The 22809-nt window shown below is 35.6% G+C and overlaps 1 protein-coding gene across 1 annotated transcript in view; it reads left to right on the forward strand.

Moving 5' to 3' along the window:
* SCEL (sciellin) overlaps positions 1 to 16567 on the forward strand; it is a 204534-nt gene extending 187967 nt beyond the window's left edge. The window contains exons 30-35 of the mRNA XM_064369135.1: positions 4977 to 5069; positions 5769 to 5840; positions 8479 to 8553; positions 12018 to 12126; positions 14163 to 14265; positions 15700 to 16567. Coding sequence (XP_064225205.1) covers positions 4977 to 5069; positions 5769 to 5840; positions 8479 to 8553; positions 12018 to 12126; positions 14163 to 14265; positions 15700 to 15716 — 469 coding nt within the window. The 3' untranslated portion in view covers positions 15717 to 16567. The remainder of the gene's footprint in view (positions 1 to 4976; positions 5070 to 5768; positions 5841 to 8478; positions 8554 to 12017; positions 12127 to 14162; positions 14266 to 15699) is intronic.
* The last annotated feature ends 6242 nt before the right edge of the window (positions 16568 to 22809 follow it).

Consider the following 22809-nt stretch of genomic DNA (forward strand, 5'->3'; position numbering starts at 1 on the left):
TTGTCACAGACTGTATACTTTAGAAAGAAATAACTTTTCCATGTTTAGCAATTCTTACCCCTACATATTAGGGAATACTAAATACAATTGGTTACTATTTTCACCTTCATAAGGTGCAGCTGCCATTTCTATTAATTTTTTTATGTAAATAAATGATATTTTTGATATTGTCTAAGAGAATTGAAAAGCTAAAAGAGCTGGCTCACTTTTCTTTTTCATCTTGTCTATAAAAGTTTCTTAAAACCAACTGGTAGATAGTTCTTTTTTTTTTTATTTCTTTAATTCTCCAAATCATCTTCTTCCTTCTGTTTGTGACCTGGAGAAAGTCTTTGAGAGAATATGGGAGGATAAATTTCCAGTAGGATTTGTTTATCCTGGAAACACATGTACTATTTTGGGAATAGGACTGGGCTTACAATGAACTAATCTCATTCAAGTATTATTTGGATGTGATTGAGGTAAAAAAATTACAAGTAAATTATTAAGTATAATTAAGGAATTTCCCGTTTGATTTGAGAAGCATTCCAGTTCCATTGGACCTGTTCATGAAATGGGATTTTATCAGATGGATTAATGAGGAAATGAAATTTCATGGAAGTTCAAGAGCAGGAATGGCGGCATTGCCAGGCCTCAGAGAGATTTCGCTTGGGAGATTGTTCATTCTTGACCTGAAGAAGTTTGGAACCCTTGGACATTAACTAGAGTTCTTTGTCATTAATGGAACTCAGCTAGTCACTGCGTATTGGCGTTTGTCCATCTTTTTCCTGCTCTTCCCTCTACCTATTCACTTCCTTATTCTCTGCTCTTCTGTTTGATAACCAAGAATTTGTGTTGCCTCTCAGTTTGGGCTTTTTTGTAACTTCAGCTTACTCAAGCTCTTAGGTTCTTTAAAGAATCAAATTAAAAATATAAATTAGAGTCCTGGAACAATCTGCTAAACTGAGACATGAACATATTCACTTTATATTGTAATTGGATGCCCAAGCAAATATATGTTTTCTAATTTGATTAAGAAGGTAGGAGCCAAGGGGAAGGTTCCACTTTGCCCTCTAAAACTTCGCTGAAAAACCGACTTCCAAAAGGCAGAGTCATTAGAGAGAAAGCATATAAATTTATTTAACCTGTGATGGGAGCCTTCAGAAGGAAGAACCCAAGATACAGGGAAAATTGTCCATTTAGTACTTAGGTTCAATAAAGTATAGAGAGCCAGGTAGAAATATGATTGGACAAAAAGAATATGACCCTAATGGCAAGAGACTGAGTGGGGAAACCAAGCAAGGCCTGTGTCCCTAGATTCTTCTTAGCCTCTTGAGCATGCCTTCCTTCCTTCTGGGTATGGGGCAGGATTCTTCTGGAATGGAGGTCTTATGATCTACAGTCAAACAAGGGAGGTCAGATAATTTCTATATGGCCAGTTTTTACATAGAAAGAAAGATGAAGGGTTAGGTAGAGTAATAATTTTAGGTTCTATGGCTGGCTTTGGGGAAAACGGGTTCTGGTTTGTATGACTTGCTTTGGGAAAGAGGATAGTTTATTTGGCTCTCCTTGAGGGAGAATGAGACTGAGACAGGAGGGCAGGAGGGCAGAGAAAAACTTTTGCTTCTGAGCCTACTTCTGAGGTTTTCATTTTGGGGTATTGTTTTCTAAGACTCAACAGGAGTAAGTTTAAATGTTTTTATTTCAATTCTAAATGACAGAGTCTTTCCCTAAACTAAATGGTTTGTGACTATGAGTGAAATTAATTTCATAGATCCATTTCACAGATTTTAAGTACTGCAGTACTTTTGAAATCATATAAAGATAAGGTGGCCAGACAATTTTGTTTATTTATTTGCAAGTTGATGGCATTTGGATTGTTTCCACTGTTGGGTTTTAGTTCACTACTATGAATAATGTTACTATGAACATTCATATATGAGTTTTTGTGTGAAAATGTGTTTTCATTTCTCTTAGGTATATACCAGGAGTGAAATTGCTGGATTGTAGAATAATTCTGTTTAACCATTTGAGGAACTGATAGAGTGTTTTCAAAGGAGCCATACCATTTTATATTCTCATACACAGTGTATGAGGGTTTTAGGTAAATCCTTCTTTCTTTTTTTTGAGACGGAGTTTCGCTCTTGTTGCCCAGACTGGAGTGCAATGGTGCCATCTCAGCTCACCACAACCTCCGCCTCCTGGGTTCAAGCAAATTCTCCTGCCCCAGCCTCCAAGTAGCTGGGATTGCAGGCATGTGCTACCATGCCCGGCTAATTTTGTATTTTTGGTAGAGACAGGGTTTCTCCACATTGGTCAGGCTGGTCTTGAGCTCCTGACCTCAGGTGATCCACCTGCCTTGGCCTCCCAATGTGCTGAGATTACAGGTGTGAGCCACTGAGCTCTGCCAGTTTTAGGTAAATTTTCAAGGTGAATTTCTACTGCAGGGAACATTTTCTCAAGTGTAACTCCATTTGGAATTCTATAAGATTCAATACAATATTTGGATTTGGATTTGTGGAGTCATTGTTTGATTAAGAAACAAAACTGTGACCATTGATTGGAAATTACAATTCAGCAATTTGTTTTAATGGAGGATAACTTCCTAACAATTAAGCTGTCAAGTTACATATGTTATGAGTCATGAGTTCTCCTTTACAAGGATTATTCAAGGCATTTGAGAGGAATACTTTGGCAGAGGTTCTTCTATGACACTGGTTCCCAAACTTCTGGGTACATCAGAATCACCTGCTATTCCAGGGACTACACTTCGAGAATCAGTGCTCTTTTGAGTAAGATGTTGGACTTCCCAATTCTAAGGCAGTGATTCTCAACCTTGACTGTATATGAGACTCACTAGAGAGCTTTAAATATTCCCAGTGCCCAACCTGTACCCCAAACCAGTTAAATTAGAATATCTGGATATGGGGCCCAGTACCATTTTAAAAGGCACTGTGGACTGTTTCATTGGTTGCCAAAGTGTTGTCTGCCCAACTCTATTTCTATGGCTCTAAATAAGGAAAAATTAGTCTTACAACTTATTAAGATAAAATTTTTGTTGTAAAATTTATCACTATCCCATGAAAAACAAAGACTTGGCAGACTATCAGAGACCCTAGGAAACCAAAGAGACACAATGATTATATACATATGGCATCCTGGATTGGATTCTGGAACAGAAAATAGTTGCCAATGGAAAAACCAGAGAAATATGAATAGAATCTGTAGTTTAGTTCATAGTACGGTACAAATATTAATTCTGTTGGTGTGACAACTCTGTTATAATTACGTAAGCTATTAGCCTTAAAGGAATCTGGGCGAAGGGTATACAGGGACTCTGTAGTATCTTTGCAATTTTTCTGTGCATTTAAAAATTACTCCAAAATAATGGTTTATTTTTTTAAATTATCATCCTCAAAGTCTACATGAGGTGCAAAAATCCATCAGTTTGTTGTCCCACATTCCAAACCTATCATTTGGTTTTTGTTCACAATTATAAAATTCAATATGCCATGAAGGCATTGTCGTTAATCACATTATAAACACAACTGAGAAAAAATACCTGTATTAGTCATCTTGGGCTGCTATAACAAAATACCACATAATGGGTGGCTTAAACAATGAACAGTTATTTTCTTACAGCTCTGGAGGCTGTAAGCCCAAATGCAAGGCCCTACCCGGATTGGTTTCTGGTGAGGCCTTTCATTCTGGCTTGCAGATGGCCACCTTCTTCACTGTGTCCTCACGTGGCCTTTCCTCTGTACGCGGAAGGAAAGATATCTCTGGTAGCTCTTCCTTTTCTTATGAGGATTCCAGTTCTATGGGGTTAAGGCCCCACTCCCATGACCTCAGATGACCTTTTTACCTCCTTATCAACCCTGTCTCCAAATATAATCATGTTGAAGGTTAGGGCTTAAACATATAAATTTTGGTGGAATACATCTCAGCCAATAACAGTACTGTTTGCGAATTACTTCTCTCTCCTGTTTGTGGATTTCGCAAACTGGTGATTTTTGATATTATATTGCTGAGGACAATGCAAATGCAGTGCAAACTCACTGATAATCTTTGTCCTTTGAAGCTCTCTACTTGTTAAAGTTGGGTTTTGTATTGTATATTATATGATTTTAATATTTTCAAATGATTCTTAGGTAGATTTGTTATTCTTGGGATGGTATATTCTAAAAATCATGTTAGAAAACCTAATAATATTAATTCCACTTTCTCATCACTTAGTAGAATGTTAACTCAGCTGTATGTTTTGTGAAACATCTGCCTTAAAACCAGATGGTTTTCTGTATGCCAGAGGTAATATGTGAACAAATGCTTTCCTCTTCTTTAAGAGCTATCTGGAAGTCAGCCTGTTTGAGAATCACAAGGCTTGATTAAGATTTATATTCTCATTTAGGTTTTCATGTATCTTCTATGTCAGAGTTTACTAACATGGAGGAGGAAAAGGAGTTAAAGTTTTCTCTATTCTTGCATTAAGAATCTCCTCTCTTCCATAGGAAAAAGCAAATATGCCTACATTTTGTTAAGTATCATGACATTTTTAGATTAGCAGAAATCTAGGTCAGAGTTCTGCCATCTTCAAAATATTGCCTTCCACTAAAACCAAAATGAAGACTGGAATTTCTCAAAGCAACATTTGGATCATTTTCATTCAATTAAAAAACTCTTAGATATATTGTACATGGGAAGCTTTCTATAATGGCACTGCTGGTGTGAAAATGTTACAGGAACCAATTTCAGATGGTTTCTGATCTTGATAAAAAAGGCAATGTGGCATATACCTATAGATTATTCTTAAAGGCAAAGCAGAGGTTTCTGTAGAGGAAGTAAAATAGTACATGCATTCTATTTGTGTTATCTGTGCAGAAGCCAGGCAAATACAAAGAGATTCACATTGTAAAATAATGTTAATTGAGAAGAATTTCAATTAAAAAAAACTTCTAGTGACCTTGATTTGAAGTGCCAAATACTTGTGTTTGCTTTCTCAGGCTAGATGGCCAAGTCAATGGGTTCACCAATGCTCTACACAACCAGTCCACAAGAATCCCTTCCAATTCTTATGAAGCCAGAAACAATCTCAGGTACAGTGGCCAACTGCAGAGTAAACAACAGGACTATTCTCCTTTTGTTTTTTTGAAAATATCCCACATCCAACTGACCCTTCCTTTGAAATGCAGAAATTTCTGATTTTATGTGGGGGTTACCTGTATAAACAGCCTTACATAAAAGTGTTGAGTTAATGACTCTGTCATTGTGTGACATCTGGATAGGAAAGTATCAAACGTGATTTTCCCCTAAAAAGTCTATAATTTAAAAAAGCGTGCTTGTGACATTAGTGTGACGTTCTTTAGGTATGTCTAAAGGCTTTGTTAAATCAGGTATTGTCAAGATAGCTAATTTAACTTTACTTTTGATTTGAGGTTTATGAAGAAAGTTATGGTTTGGAAATATAAATGGGACATCAGAGAAAGAGACACTATAACATATACAAATATTGAAAAATAATCTTCATGTTCTACAAAAGAATTACCTTACCTAGTGCCCAAGTTTTGTGACAATACTCTGGAAGTAAACCAAGACAATGGAAGTTAAAAACAAAATGGGAGACAAAAAAACGTTTGTAGTGGTGTGTTAATACCACTCTAACATTCATGTTTCAACAATTATAGTTCAGAAGGAACATATGTGCATTACATGTTGCATTGAATTAGAAAATTGCCTTGTTTTTATTATCCCTGCAAATAAGCTTTAAACATGAAGTAAAATGATTTGTTTTGCAGCTCTAACACTGGACCCAAGCAGGAAGGACCAAAGGATACTGTTGTGTACACAAGAACATATGTGGAGAATAGGTATTCAAAGTTTATTTAAAACATTCTGCTTCATTTTGTAATTTTGAAAGGATCTATGCTTAATAAGAGATGCTATTTTTTTAGGGTGTGCTTCTTTCAAATAGAAGACCATTTATAAGTATATTGAGTTCTACATATATAATTCTCTATAATGTTTCTAATATTATATACTTGGGCTATAAATAATTATAGCCATTAGATGAACTCAATAATATTTTAATATAACAGATATAACATAATAGAATTGGCATTTGAAAGTTCTTACATAAATGTATATAACTATATGGTTAAAATAAGCTTTATAAAATTGCACAACTATTCCTATACTAATTTGGAGTTCCACTTGAATTAAATGATTCTATCTACTGCTGTTTACCTCCAATCTAAAATAAGGGGTATAACTTTGAGTAGTGTATCCTAGCCCAAGTTATAGGATATTGACGTCTCAGTTGAAATCTGCTGCTTGGAGTGATGGATATTGAGGAAAGTGTAAACCAAGGTCAAGGCTCAGTAATTCATTTGGTTTCAAGGAATATAAAACAAGAATTGCCCCAGTTGTGGAGTGCAATAATGGTGGGGCACACAAATTCTGGTATACACAACCCATATGTTAATCCAAGCCCATTGCAAAGATATCTCAGAGCAGAGTATTCAGGGAGGCTTCTATGTGGAAGGCAGTTGTGACAGGGATCCAGGAAATTCAATACATGTCAGAAGGTGAGCAGTCTTCCAAAAAAGGTTTCTCAAACCCATGCATAATTTACCTTGTAAAATGCAACATCAACATTGATTTTTTTCTTAATCCAATTCTCACTCTCTGGTGTATTCAAGTTAGTGATTTTTGCTGTCTTTCAATTAAACTAAAAGTTAAAAATTTCAGAGTAAATTTTAAAGTAGCAAGTAGTTACTAAATCTGAAATAGATTGATAAAAAGATACATAATATCAAATAGTATCATAGTAAAGGCAAGGCATGAAATATTGGGGAACAATAGCATAGGCATTTTCTTCTGTATTTACATAGTAATCTCTCATATTTGTATCTTTATAAAATGTCACATCAATACATTTTGATTTTTAAAGAAATGTCTTATGGGAGCTAATGCCAAACAACTACAATATTGATTTTTGAATAATGAATGATTTTTTTTTAAGAATTAGGAAAATTCTGCTAAATATCATACTCTGGATTTTTTAATTAATTGAATAGATGGATAAAATAATATTAACTTAATTCATAGAAGTACCAAGACTAAAACATACTTATTTTATTGTAATGACTACAGTTTATTTTTTAACTGCATGCTGTATACCATGTACATATGTATATGTGTATCATGTTCACATATAGAACAGTAATTCTCAAAGCATAGTCTCTGGGCCAACATCATGAGCATGACCTGGGAACTTTTTAGAAATAAAAATTATTCGGCCTCACTCCTGCCTGCTTAATCAGAAACTCTGCAGCTCCAGCCCAGCAACTTGTGTTTTAACAAACTCTTCAGATGTTCCTGATGTGAATCTGAGTTTGAGCCCCATTATTATAAACAGAAAATATGAATAGTGTGGCATATCAGGCTAATAGTCTGTTGACCAGATACCTCTGGAAGGATTGGCTTCCTCCTGTACCTTAACCTAGCAAGGATGGTGATGTACCTCAGACATCCTTAAGTTCCCTAAAATCTACATTGACAGGCAGTGTGGTACAATACAGAGTCCCTAGAGTCACATTTGAGGTTAAATCCTTCTTTGTCATTTCCTAATCATGTAGCCTTAGTGATGTTACTCTGCTAGTCTCAGTTTCCTCATCAATAAAATGGGAATCATGGTATGTGCATCCTGCATAAATAATATGCAAATTCTTATTTACCATTGTGGGATTATATGATTCATAAAGTAGATTTTAGTTCTGACAGCAGTCTGCCTACAGGAAATTTGGAGAGAGAGGGTCATGAAGTTATCACTCATTGTATGAAATCAAAGAAATATATTGCTCCTATTCTTAATATATTTCCAGGTGGCATAAGTACTTGGGAAGCAATTATGGGAGCCAGCTGGTTAGGACATTACAGATTTTATTTGTCTTCAGGAAAGAGTGGTGTTTAAAAACTGGGACAATCTACATAATAGAAAAGAAAAAACTTAAAGAAATTATACGTCTCTTGCTTTCATTCTAAGTTATTTTGCTTGGATATATTCAAGTAAAAATAAAAATCTCTGGTGCTCTCTCTAAAAGTTCAAGAATCTCAGTTTCTCCCTGGGAATGGTGTATGTGTCTATGTGCTTGCACTGTTTGTGCTTTGTGATTTCCTTTATCTACCTTACATTCTGTGTGGCTTTCTTTAGTAAACAGATGAGGTGCCAGTATACATTTCATGAAAGATGTGGACTTTCTTTTCTTGCTCATACTTGTTCCTGTACACCTTACCCTACTCTATTTTGATATATATGTCACTTTGGGGGTGACTTGTGTGTCAATATTTCTATAGATTAAAAATAGGTGTCAGTACATCATCCTGGCTTGTAACATACACAAAAATAAAATATTATGAGGTTTCATGAGACAGTGTGAGTGTATTTTCTTATCTGCATAAGGAAAATTGCCTGATTCTCACATATGCATATATGTTTGTTCCTAGTAAATCACCCAAGGATAGCTATCAGGAGAATGTCTCTGGAAAATACATACAAACTGTTTATTCAACTTCTGATAGGTGAGTACGTCTTTATTTCCATACATAAAAAGTACATATACATGCATACACATTTATATATACATCTTGCTGTCCTTTGTACTTAGAGATTGTTCCACTTATGTTTCTTGTCATGAATGTGCATGGACAGAACAAAGTGCCACTCAATAATGACAACTTCTGCATCCAGGAATTTGTTTCTTGGCTTCCTGGCTATTGCTGCTGTCTGGTTTTGATGCGCATTATCAAAAGGCCTTTCTGTGCCTTACAGCTGCCTCCCAGGCCAGCCCCTCTGCTGCTAGGGATCCCCAGGAGGCCCCAGGACTGCCACATTATTAGCGTTTAGGCTTCATTGCATCCATAGACTGTGCCTTCAGCCCTCCCTCCTTGTGTTTTTTTTTTTTTTTTTTTGCAGCCTTCTTGGCTTACAAACAGTCATGCAGATATGCTGCTGTGACCCACTCGGGGCCCAAGCTCAGTTCCCAGGAGTGGAGTATTATGCATATTGATTGAGTGCTGGTGAACTGGCCCTGTTCCAGGTTTTTGCTGTTAGTGATCCTCTTTTACCATTTAATGTTAGTGGGTCACCTAGATGACATTCATGAGAGTATGACCTGCAGATTTTCAATGGAGTAAATGAATCATTTCAACCCAAGCACTGGAAACAAGTCATCATAGAAATGTCTGATATTCCACTGATGATGTTTCTTTATAGCAGGGTCTATAGATCCTCTTTTACCATTTAATGTTAGTGGGTCACCTAGATGACATTCATGAGCGTATGACCTGCAGATTTTCAATGGAGTAAATGAATCATTTCAACCCAAGCACTGGAAACAAGTCATCATAGAAATGTCTGATATTCCACTGATGATGTTTCTTTATAGCAGGGTCTGGAGCTATGACTCCAGCCAAGGTAGAGACATATCTTATTTTCATGTGAAGTCTCAGCTTCTAACATGGCGCTTGGTACCTAATGTGTACTCAGTAAATGGGGTTTTTTTTGAAAACATGAACCTATGTTCCATTTTCTAAGGGAAACATGGATGAACCAGGCATCAAAATTATATCTCTTTCTTGTGACTTTTCCAATATTTGGTCCATTAGCAATGCTTTGTTGAGTGTCTTGCCTGTAAGTCATACCTCTTTGAGCAGTAAAGTCATCGACACTAGCCTTAGAACTACAAATATCATCTGGATAACCAATTAAAAAACAACAGAGCTAGGTTTTTCATAATGCTTTGAAAAGATCTTTGACTAAATGTATGATCTTAATAAAGATGATACCAACATCAATGCATTTCCTGAGCTTGTATTTTTATTATTAACTTAATGGAGGAAAACTTTCTCCATAAAAGTATTGCTGTTAATACAAAGACTTTAAATCCTGTTCCTAAAGCGGCTTTGAAATTTTTCTTAGTCATCACTGCAGAAGTCAATTCTCTATGAGACCAGTTGGTTATACAACCTTTTACTGTTGATAGTGTGTAAAATTAGCAGTATTCTTACAGTTCTCATCTAAGCATGTCAATCCTGTTTAAAGTGGTTTCTCATGTAACAGGATGAAGTCCAAGTTCTTTTGCACATTCTCCATGCCCTTCAGAACCTGCTCCTGCAGAATATTCACTGATGCTCAGTTCCTCCAAATACCCTCCCAGAGTAGCACATTTGTATGTTTTGTTTACTCTGCTTGGAATTCCTCTATCATCCCTTCATCCCCACCCCACCAAGCCCACTTTGAGAGCTCTTTCCTCTTCAGACAACACATACAGCACTTTTTTTCTGACAAGGTGTTCCTGACTTCACTCCAGGGGTTAGTGGTTCTCTTGGCTCTGCTCTCCTCACTCTTTCCACATACCTGTATTCCACTGTGATCGTTACATCATGCGTCTTTACATCGTGCAGTGGAAGGAGCGTCTTGTCAGAGGAGACTGTCTCACCACTCTTTGTATTTGCAGCTCCTAGAGCAGTGCCTGTGGAATGAATGAAGGAAACAGAGCACCTATTTTCTACTCTAGAAGTGCTTGCAGTCTTAAATGGGAAATTAAAGTCTATGCATACATATGTATATGTGTTTATGGATAATTGGTAGGAAAATATTTGCCAAGTAGCTATAAGCAAGTGGGTACAGAACAAATGAAAGCAGAAAATATTTATTTATATACATGAGATTTAGAAAGAGGTTTCTAGAATGATTAAAAGTATAAAGCTAGATAAAGCTTATCTACTCTAATGCCTTTCTTCTCTCACTTTCTTTTCCCTCCTTCCATTTTCTCTCCTCTCTGCTCCTACTTCTGGGCTTGGTAGTAGATTAGTGTTTCCTGGGTACTGCTAACTCATTTCAACACAATGAGCGCAACAGATCTTGACTCATTGTGTTGGGACCACACTGCCTCCAATCACATCCTTACTCTTCCACTCACTAGTTTCATGATAGTGACATATTACTTATCCTTCTGTGCCTCAGTTTCCTTTTTACTAAAATGATGATAAAAATAATAATCTTGGCTTGTCTGGAATGTTATAAAGAATAAATGAGTTTATGTAAGTAAAGTGCAGAGAAAAGTGCACTGCACATATCATATAAAGCACGACATAAATATTGGCTGCTTAATTTCACTACCCCATTACATACCCTACTCTGGAAATGTCAGGCCTGCATGCTAATCCCCTGAAACTAGTACACTCTGCAGGATGCTGTTTAAGACAGTCCTAAGACCTTACAAAAGGAAAAGGATCCTTTCCTAAGGTTCTGGTGTGACTCAAGATATTTTGGATTCTGCTGATCACATCTACAGATCATTTACTGTTAAACATCATTTTAACAAATATTAAATATTTGTTATTTAATAAATAACTCTCTTTTCTTCCCCATCAAATTTGTGGTGGGGTTATATCTTGCTGGAGAGCATAAATTTTGTCATGGGAGGTATTCTTACATCCTGAGTCTTATGGTGGCATCTTGAGGAGTGTTTTGGTGACTCTGGCCCCTACAGTCTCATCATTTTGTGAGTTTATCAACATGCTCTTGAATGGATTTCTATTTTGGGCCTATTGAATATTCTGAGAGTTGAAAATGTATATTAATCTGCGCATAATTTTTCCATGTAATCTGTAACATGATATATGTAAATTAATAATTAAAAACCCTCAACTACTTCTGAGGAGTACTTGAGATATTCCCTGGTTCAACTAGGAAACTGAACACCTTTATCCCACCCAGATGCACTCTTGATTTCTGATGAATTAATAATTTGAGACTTTCTTTCATGTTAATTACTTGATACCATTTTGAGGTAACTAGAAGAGTCAATTCTATTACTAGAATAAGTAAACTCCAAACTTTCCTTGATTTTGTGAAATTTTCTAAAGTATCGTCAGATACTTTCAGATATCATCGGATACTGTTTCCACATGAGTTTATAGGAAATACATCTGTCTTTAGTATTATGGCAAATTATTTTTAATTGCTTGTGTCTCTATAGGTCTGTCATTGAAAGAGATATGTGCACTTATTGCCGAAAACCCCTGGGTGTGGAAACTAAAATGATTTTAGATGAATTACAAATTTGCTGCCATTCTACTTGCTTTAAGGTAAGGATGTGTTTATTTCACTTAACTAAATAAAAAATTGCATAAGGACTGGAATAAAAATAATTGTTTAATGAAATGCATGAGATGAAGCAAAAGCTTTCAGAAGCACTGTCAGCCACATTAATAATACACTACATAAATATTTCTGGGTTCTTCAGCCTAAACCTCAAAGCTTTGTAATTACAATCTTGACTTTAGGCTTAGAGTTGATTACTGACACCTTATTCACTCTTGCCCTAGAGATTTAAATCTGTGGAAAAAAACTCCCACTTGGTCTTTTTATAAAAGTTTTTGCAACACTTTACTAAATTATGCATTACAGAAAATATGTGATGAAATCAAAACAAGAAAATAAATGTTTGAGAGGAAAGCTAGCGGTTTCTTACATCACAAAATTAGGACCAATGGGTTTAACAATATGTGAAAGTCAGTCTGCTTTGAGAGCATAATTACTTGTAATTAATTGTGGCTCAATAAATAATAATAAAGCTTTGATTAGTAGACTAAAGCTTCATAGTTTGTGCTTTCTTAGGATGTTTCTCTGCATTCTTGCCGTAACATTGGGTAGATCAACATCATTGTTTTTGGTGTAACTGCATAAGCACTAAACAGGAATCTGAAGACCTGAGTTCTAGTTTTACCTTTGCTTGTAACTGTTCGTGTGACTTTGGACAGCCACCTAAATTACCTTGCCTCAGTTTCCCTAACTGTAAAATGAGGTATTGACTAGACTAGTGGATCTCAACCTTGACTGCACATCATAATCGTCTGGGGAGATGAGGAAAAGATAGAATGATCGAGAGCAGTCCCAGTTAAATCATGAATCTTAGAGGTGATTATTGGGCATTGGTATTTTTAAAAAGCTTCTTGATTAATCTAATGTGCAGTCAGTTGGAGAAACAATGGCTCAAATAAATGGGTTCTTTCTAGTGCAATATTCTACAGTTGATACAAAGTATCAGATCCACTCAAAGAATGAAATACTTTGTCAATTGATTGCTTCTATTACAATTACCCTCAAATGGTGACACATAGCAGTCAGAAATATAGTAACTCATTTTGAGCAAAACATTTCAATTTTAGAGCATAATATATAGAATCCTATATAAAAATATAATCTGCAGGTTGTATAATTAGTTATGAGAACATGAAGTTGTTTTAGTTATGAAATATGTTCAATTAAACAAAATTTAGTCTGTAGCTTTTTATTTAAAATTACTATGCAGAAAAATATATAACAAGAATATTCTCCTTATCGTCACTTTCGATAAATATTTTCATTTATTATATTTTAGATCATTTATTTCTACTTTTAATGTAATTTCAATAAAATATTACCAAGAATAAAAACAAACATCTTCACACTCTTAGAAAAATACTGATTGTTTTATAGCCATAGCAATAGTGAGCCACATTAACTGGTTTAGACATGTCCAATTAATCAACAACTGTTTACTGCAATGAATTTGCTTCTGAAAGCCAACCAATCAGTGACAGCCTCATGCTTGGAAATCAGCCAATCAACAGTGGACAGATCTAAAGCAGAGGTCAGCCTTTCCTACCTCTAACCAGTACTACTTAAAATAAACTTTTTCTCAAACCCAGCCAGATCAGCAGTTTACTTCACTCATGAGATTGTGCCTGGACAGCATAATTAGCTCTCCCTTAAGTTAGCGAACAGTAAATGCAGCTTTGTGTTTTCGTTTGAGATATTATGTCATCTTGTCCTTCGCATAAACAATTTTGGGGCATTTATATCTACTCCACTGTGAGTAACGTAGAAAAGTCCAGTGGTAGACATCCCTTAAAACTTCCTCGATGGCAGAGAGATGATGTGAGAATTTGTTTGAAAAGTTCAGCACTTGGATTATAGACAAGTACACTCTTCATTGCCCTGTGTTTTCTCTTGAGTCTCCATCTGAGCATTGCTGTAAAAGACAGTCCTGAAGAACTGAAAGGACTTTTCTATGTCTGTTTCTCTAAAAATCAAGATTTCATTTACAATAAAAACTTTATGTATATATTTTTTTCTTTAGTGTGAAATATGCAAGCGGCCTTTGGAAAATCTACAAGCGGGTGATAGTATTTGGATTTATAGACAGACAATACACTGTGAACCTTGCTACTCTAAAATTATGGGTAAGTGTTACACTCTGTAAGCATTTATCACTTTTGTTAATGTTAACGAGCATTTGGTATCATTTAAAATGATGTATTTTAATAAAGTAAAACATTTTATTAATTATATTTAGTTAAGAATTCTCCTGCAGATATTTATACTATGGTAGTATTTTGTTTAATGGTATGAAATCAATCAACTTTTATATTGTCTTCTGGTATCAGATTAGATATAGATACAACTAAACAAAAAGGTAATTTATTTTAGAAAATTTTCCATTTTTTCCTAAAGATAAAAAGAAATTGTCTACTAACATAATTGTTTAAATTGAAGTCCATATTTATAAATGACCTTTATGCTTACACTTCAATACTGTATAATTTTTAATCTATTTTGGTTATTGCATTAAATGCTTTTGAATATTACATTTAAATTCTGTGTAATTCCATAAAAATATAGCATTTAAGTTTTTTTATCGATTTAAGATGAATGTTACTATAAATTGCACTCTTAAGTAGCATATATAATGTGAGATAAGGATATTGAGGACCTGTGTTTTTAACTAACATTTTCTATAAAATACGTATGAAAAGTTTAAAAGCTAATTTAAGAGATGTTGCTCATTGTAGGCAAATTAGCAAAATTAAGTTCTGTGAAACTTGACTTGTTTTTAAAAGCTACTATTCACATTTTACTTTTAGATTCAATAGTTAGTAGATAAAATAACCAAAATGATATTGAAAAGATGGTCTACAGTACTATGTGAAAGGCACTTTTTCCCTGCTGTCTTGTTGATATAATGAATGAAAGAGGAACACTTGGGACTCCTATGGGAGATCCAAAGAATGGAATTTAATGACAAATGTGTGATATTAATGAGCAACTGGCAGACTACATCTGGAAAATGCTCTGAAAAAATATCAGAAACCCACGTTCCATCAAGCTGCAGAATCAATTACAAGAGCAAACCTAATTATACTCATATTTGCCTTCTATTTTCTGCTTCCCCCAGAGAGTTCTCATATTCAATTTTCTTTCTGATTTAGCAATTTTATGATGATCTAATGCGATATCATGGGTCTTGATGTGCATAGTGGTAGCTCTAAAATTTTTATTCTCCCAGGAGTTCATGATATGGCTTAGGGGGTGTGATTACCAAAAGACTCAAAAGGTTTTGTGTCTTCCTCCCTATTTGTACTCCCTAGGCATTGCATGTTTTATAGTACATACAAGTTGTCAAGAGGTGACTCTCAGACATCTCAAAAATAAGCACACCAGGCATCTGGTACATCATATACACAGTTTGACCAAAAGCCACAGTGATTATTTCAGAAGTGGAAGGAAAAGTGAAATATTTAATTCACCACTACCCTGTGGGTGAATAATTGTGAAACTTAATGATGAGCTTGTTTTTGTACTGAATTTGCTCATCTAATTTTTTTTTTCTTTTTCAGCAAAGTGGATTTCATAACTCTGGCACATGGAAATCAAGATGAAAAGGGTTCATTAAGGAATTAAAAGTTACAAGTTTTATCTTAATAATATGTAATCTAGAAAAGCTTTCACATTGAAGATCAACTCATATAAAATTAACAATTCTGCTATTGTATAAGTAATCTAATTGTTTTCAATAAGGTCACACACAGAAAAAGAGGCATCTGATCTCTGGCTAGCATTGGCAATAAAAAGTTCAAATGGCTCCAGTTACCAATGTCAAAGGAACGATGCTTCTGATAAGCAGAGAGCATTATCACTCCAGCCAGGTCCATTCATGCTCCGTATGTTGGTTGTGAGTGGTGGTTTCCATTAAAGCCAAGTTTCTCATTTCCTCACCTTTATTTCTCTAAGAATTCAGATTCATAGACATTGTTGACATCCTGAAGAACTGGCAAGGAAGCAAGATATGCTTCCTTTATCTGTAAATACTACCAGCAATTTTCTCATACAGTTTGACAGAAAGATGTTAACACAAAAAGTTTTTGGACCTTAAAAATCACTGAACTTTTCAGATCTCTGTGCTATTATTTGTAACATAAAGGAGATTGGATAAAATGATGTCTAAGTCCCTTTTGCTTCCCAAATTCTCTGATTATAAAGCAGGTTTTAGTTTGTGCTCTTTGGAGACATATATACATATGTGTTTGTTAAGCCTATTGAACTAGATAAGACATATCAACAATTTAACTTTAGTGTCATTGTTTAATAACAGACAAAGTGTTTGAAAACTTTTAAAAACAGAAACAGATTTATGGGTAATAGATAAAATCATATGACATGTATACCTTACATGTTATCATTTGTTAAATTTTCTTTGTATGCATTTCAAAAAATCTGGGTATACACATAATCTATTAGAAGTAATCGTTATGGACTAAAATGATATGTTCTTTAGCTTGTTATATATACTCATATTACATAGCACTATATTTACAAAAGGCTTATAAAAATAAAATGAACTATCAGTTACATAGAATCTTTATGTGAAGTGTTTGTAAATATAATTCACTAATATTGATTTTGTCAATTATAGTGATCATAATCAATTATATTCTCTGTTACACTGTGTAACTTATTTTTAACTGCTCAAGCTATAGATTTTATTTTTAAGGAACTTTGCTGAAGAAATTGAACATGTAATAATTATGTGAGGAACTAGTATTATTAGTGAGAAATTGAACTTCTAAACTATTTTATGTGCAGGTAGAAACGTTTCTAGAAAAAAGATGTGTGGAACATTGAAGTGGGGGCGGAATTCTAGAGAAGTTTTAAGGCAGTTGTGGAAAACGGCTAGAAACTAGGGAGATTTTAGAGTATCATGTATTTTCCAAATACTAATGCAATCAAAGAATTATTCTCCTGTGTAATAACTTCATGCATCTGTTCCTCTTACAGCCTGGTTCACAAAGTGTTAAACACAAAATGCTTATCAAAATACAGCAATGTATAATTGTTGTCCTATGAAGAGGGAGCCAGGAAAAACAATTAATAATGATTTTATATTCATTAATTCATGCTTGATGAGAAGCAGTGGTAATTGAGCCACATGTTTTATTGTTCTTTTATTACATGCTATCAGAGTGATCAAAAGAAATAATTTTCTCAGAGTTGAAATTGGCTGCAGAAAAGGATGGATGAAATAGTATCCCTCCCTTTCATATATAGTATATTAACATCTCAATGCTTTTGTAGTAATTAAAGTCATCTGAATATCGTTTTAAAAGCATAAAAACCTAAAAGGAACACACATCTCGTTTTTCTATAGCTGTTTAATGATTCTTGTCTCCTACAATAATGTAGTAAATCAAACCAAAAGCTGTTGTAAAGATGGAATGGACGTGAAGTGGAGAAAGAAGGGCTTCTGATTCATCAAGATCCTTCATTATGTCTGATTCATCAGGATCACTTCATTATGTCTGGGTTTATTCTCACTATAGGAGTGACAGACTCCTGAAACAACTTACAAGATCTCATTTTTTGCAGGCTTTTATGTTATGATTGGCACAGTTTTCCTGGGCACAATTGCCTAAATCTAGGGATACTAGGTCCTGAATTCTATCATCAATAAAAAGATGTCTCTGAAAGAGAATGAATACCTTCATCATGACAATATCCTTCTAAAAAAAAAACAAAGACGTGTAATAATCTCAGAAATAGTATAGTGTAAAATGATATTCTCTCTTTTAATAAGGCCAAGAAATAAGATTTTATTCAGGAAGTAATATGTATATCTTAATGGTTTGATTGCAATCACTCAATTTATTAGATATGAGTGATGAGATGGTCCAGCTCTCACTATTGTGCATTCTCTGACTTGTTTACTGTGATAGAAAATTGTGAAAATTTGGAACATTCAGCCTGATAAAGAGCTCTACCAAAACAAGTGACTATTGGGTCTACATCATGGCACACTAACAAGGATGTTGATTTTTTTTTTGTACTACTGAATTTGCTGGTTATTTTGATACAATGTAAATAAATTGCTGTTAAACTTCCACCTATTCCACAGTGCTCAACAGTTCCCAGAGCCACCTATAAATATGTGTATAACTTGAGTAGGCCACATTCCCTCTTGGACCCATTCCCTACTGTTTGAACTATGGAGTTTAGAATATTGACTTTTGAATGTTGCCACCAACTTAAACATCACATGACTCTAAGAATCTATTCCTGCTACTTACCTGGTTCTTAGATGATATTTTTCATTAGATGCATAAGAGTCATTGAATATTTTGTATGTACTTCGGAATTGCATGTTGACTTTATCACAACACAAATTGGGGCACCATTTCAACCCTTATTTGCTGGATCTTTGTCTTGCTTAGTAAGTATCCCTTCTGGCTGGGAGCGGTGGCTCACCCCTGTAATCCCAACACTTTGGGAAGCCAAGGCAGGTGGAGCACCTGGGGTCATTTTTCAGTCTATAGATCTCTGGATTAGAAGGAGTCATATCAGCACCTAACAGAGGGCACTAAGGGTCAACCAGAATTCCTAGCCTGTTAGCTGGATGGGTAATTGAATGGGATTCAGAGATGTCCTCCTTGAAGAGTGTTCTGTGTGTAGGAAGAAAGGTGTACTTGGGTACTTGAACAAGCAACTATAGAAACAGGTTTTTTAATAGATATTGCTCTTTATTCCCAATATTCATTCTGCTTTCTTCCTTTAGTAATAGAAACTCCTTAAATTTAAAGGAAACTCATAGCTAGAGTCTTGTGTCCTCTTCCATTTCTTTTATCAAAGTTTTATAGTTTTCCTTGTAACAGATCTTTCACTTCTTTGGTTAATTCCTACGTATTTTATATTCTTTGTCATTATTGTAACTGGAATTATTTTCTTGATTTCTTTTTCATATGTTTGCTGTTGGTGTATATAAATGTCACTGATTTTTTTGTATGTTGATTTTGCATCTTGCAACTTTACTGAATTCATTTATCAGTTCTACATGCTTTTTGGTTAAGTCATCAGGATTTTTAAAATAAAAGATCTTGCAATCTGTGACAAGGCTAATTTAACTTCTTCCTTTTCAATTTGGATGTCCTTTATTTCTTTTTCTTGCCCAATTGCTCTGGCCAGGACTTCTAGTACTATGCTGAATGAAAGTGGTAAAGATGGGCATCTTTGCCTTGTTCTAGATCTTAGAGAAAAGGCTTTTAATTTTTTTCCCATTCAGAATGATGTTAGCTGTGGGCTGACAGGAGATATCTTAAGATACCTTCCCTTCTATACTGTTTCATAAAGGGATGTTGAATTTTATGGAACATTTTTCAAAATCTATTGAAACAATATGGTTTTAGATGTAGATATAGTCTATTCTGTAGAATGCTCCATGTACTGATGAAAAGAATGTGTACTCTATCACACATGTGAATGAAATGCTCTGTAAATGTCAATTTTGATTACAGGTCTCAGATAGGGCTGAACTGCAACATGTAAGCATCTGTGCCTACAAACTGACTAAATTCTGCTTTACTTCATCTCTCTCATGGCAAATGCAGTGTCTTTGTCCATTTTAGCTATGATAGCAAAATACAATAAACTGGGTTGCTTATCAACAAAAAAACATTATTTCTTAGAGTTTTGAAAGCGAAGTCTAAGATCAAGGTGCCAGCAGATTTGGCTTCTGGTGTGCTCCTACTTTCTGGTTCAAAGATGGCATCTTCTTGCTGTGCCCTCACATGGTAGAAAAACAAAGCAAGCCCTCTGGGGCCTCTTTTATGAGGGCACCATTTCATTCAAGAGGGCCCCACCTTCATGATCCAATTACCTCCCAAAGGCCCCACCTCCGAATACCATCACATCAGAGAATAGGTTTTTGACCTGTGAATTTTGGAAGGATACAAACATTTGAGCCGTAGCATTCGGTAAGAAACAGCCAAAATATACTCATCTTCTAGGTTTTCCCAATCTCTTTTTCTAGCATGGGCTTCATGGATAGCTAAGGCAAGAGAGAACTTTGCCAAATATTTTGCCATGGCATAAGAAGAGTCAACAAACTTTTAGCTTTCAATATTTATTTCTTCGTTCCTATTACAAAAACAAACTATTAGGATGTGTTTTAGGTTTCTGTTTGATTGCACCTGATTCCTAGTACCAGTCTCTATATCAGTTAGGGCAGAGATAAGTGACTATAACAAAAACCTCTAAAATACAATGGCTCAAACAAGATAGAAATTTTTAGAAATACATTTCTCACTTGAAAACCCAGGAAAGCGTCCCAAGCACATGTTGCACTGCTGTCCGCTAGTATCTCAGGATGAAAGCTGAAGGCTGGGTGTGGTAGCTCATGCCTGTAATCCTAGCACTTCAGGAGGCTAAGGCAGGCAGACTTCTTGAGGCCAGGAGTTGAAGACCAGCCTGGACAACTGAGCAAAACCTCATCTCTACGAAAAATACAAAAATCAGCCAGGCGTGGTGGTGCATGCCTATAGTCCCAGCTACTTGACAGGCTGAGGTGGGAGCATCACTTGAACTCAGGAGTCAGAGGTTGCAGTAGGACAAGATCCCACCACTGCACTGCAGCCTGGGTGACAGAGTGAGACCCTGTCTCAAAAAAGAAACAAAACAAAACAAAATAACCCTGGCTCACCAGCTCTATAACTGCCTTAAACAGAAGAGAAAAAGAATGGATGTGATGAAGAAGCTACACTATTCCTCTCACTCATATCCAGTTGGCCACTTATATCCCATTTCACACCTAACTCCAAGGGAGGTTGTGAAATGTAGTTTCTAGCCACATGCCTGCTAACATAAGGGTTTTATAACTAAAGAAATACTGTGGGAACTGGTAGTAGTCTCAGCTATAGGTTCCTGTGAGCCAGGGCCTCTGACCTGGACCCTGTGATAGCTCATCAGCAGGTGGTAGCCCATAGCCTCCTGTGAAACATCTCTTTGCATACAAAGATACTGTGATTTGATCCCCCGAACGATTTTTAATAATGTTTTTTTCCTGTTGAACAAAGAATTTAAGATCCAGGTGGTGATTTTAGTATGATTCTGGCCTGATGTCCTTAATTTAAAGGCTCTGGCGATGAAGAAAGTTGGGGACCTGACTCTCCCAGGTAAACAGCCACACCTACCTAAGGGTTTAGAATTTATCTCCCAAGGGTGTAGGGCAAGGCCAACCTCTGATCACTTCCATGAGATAGCCAGTTTGTTAGTGGCAAAGCTAAGACTGGAACCCAGTATGCTTAAGTTTCTTTCACTATATATGGGGTTTTAAAATGAATATGATAATCTAAAAATTATCCCACTAGAATAGAATACAGTGACAGACTAAGCCTTATATGTCATTCTCTTATTTGGATAATGCAGTATTTTATTAACTTTTAGAATTACAGTGACACACTGCTAACTCCTACTTAACTTGTGGTTTTTATTTGTCTGGATAGATTTTATGTCTTACATTTGCAAAGTAAGTTCTGTCCTAGCGTGCATTTGTATAGATTTCTTCCTTTGTGAGTTACTTCTTGTACTCTGCATATGTCACTATTGAATTAGCTAAATTTACATTCTTCTTGGAGCTTGTTTAACATGAGATGCTTTAAAGTATCAAACCTGGGAACTAAATAAAAATTTTACTGAAGCTGATATGCTTTCTACCCATTATATACATACCTTCAATTTACCATACTTATCACTACAGTAAGGAATACATTAAATCAGGATTTAAATCCTCCTTTAAAAGTTATGTTATTTTCCATAATTTTGCTATTTTGATTATGTATTCTAGTATTTTTCTCTGGACGTATAGCTTGTTGGTTTACAATTCTAGACTTGTTCTCCTCTAAATGTGGTTCCCCTTTTTGCATTTAGGCTTTTCCATAAATACATTTATCTTATGTTTGTGTGTAGAAATATATTCACAATGCACTTCTGCAAAGTTTGTGGGTCCCTGAGACCACCCTCATTTCTGACATCAACTTCCGAGTTCCAAGGTCTCTAAGACCACCTTCAGTTCTGACACAACTATCAGTTTGAGAGGTCCCCCAAGAAAACTCAGAAAAGCTGTCATATTCACAGTTATTACAGGCAAAGGATACAGATTAACATAAGCCAAGGGAAGAGGAGCACAGGGCAGTGTTCAGGAGACACTAAGTGTTGAGCTTCAGTTGTTCTCTCTCAGTGGGGTTGTGTGGACAGCACCTGTTTCTCCCAGCAATGATGTGTGACGATTTCCTCTGAGTAGGGGCAACCAGGGAAGCTCATCCAAGCCTTGGTGTCCAGAGTTTTCACTGGAATTTTGTCTTGTGTACATGGCTGACCACTCACATGGCTGACCTTAGTCTCCAGCCTCTCCAGAGGTAGAGCTGATACTGTGTGGTCCAAAGTCCCCACCATAAATCATATTGTTAGCATAAAATATCTGCCATGGTCCAAAGCCCCCAGGTAAAGAAAGACACACTTAGCAAGAAGGACATTCCAAGGCCTTAGAAGTGATCTCCCAGGAGTCTAGGACAAGGCCAAACCTCTCTTTGAGCAATGTTAATCTTTTTCTACACAACTTTCATGTCAATAATGTAAGTTTTGCAAATCCGGACATTCTCAGGGTTCAGTCCCATAACACTGCT

This window comes from Aotus nancymaae, unplaced genomic scaffold (assembly GCF_030222135.1).
Source record: "Aotus nancymaae isolate 86718 unplaced genomic scaffold, 86718_ANA_hifiasm-v0.15.2.pri h1tg000088l, whole genome shotgun sequence".
Classification (NCBI taxonomy): domain Eukaryota; kingdom Metazoa; phylum Chordata; class Mammalia; order Primates; family Aotidae; genus Aotus; species Aotus nancymaae.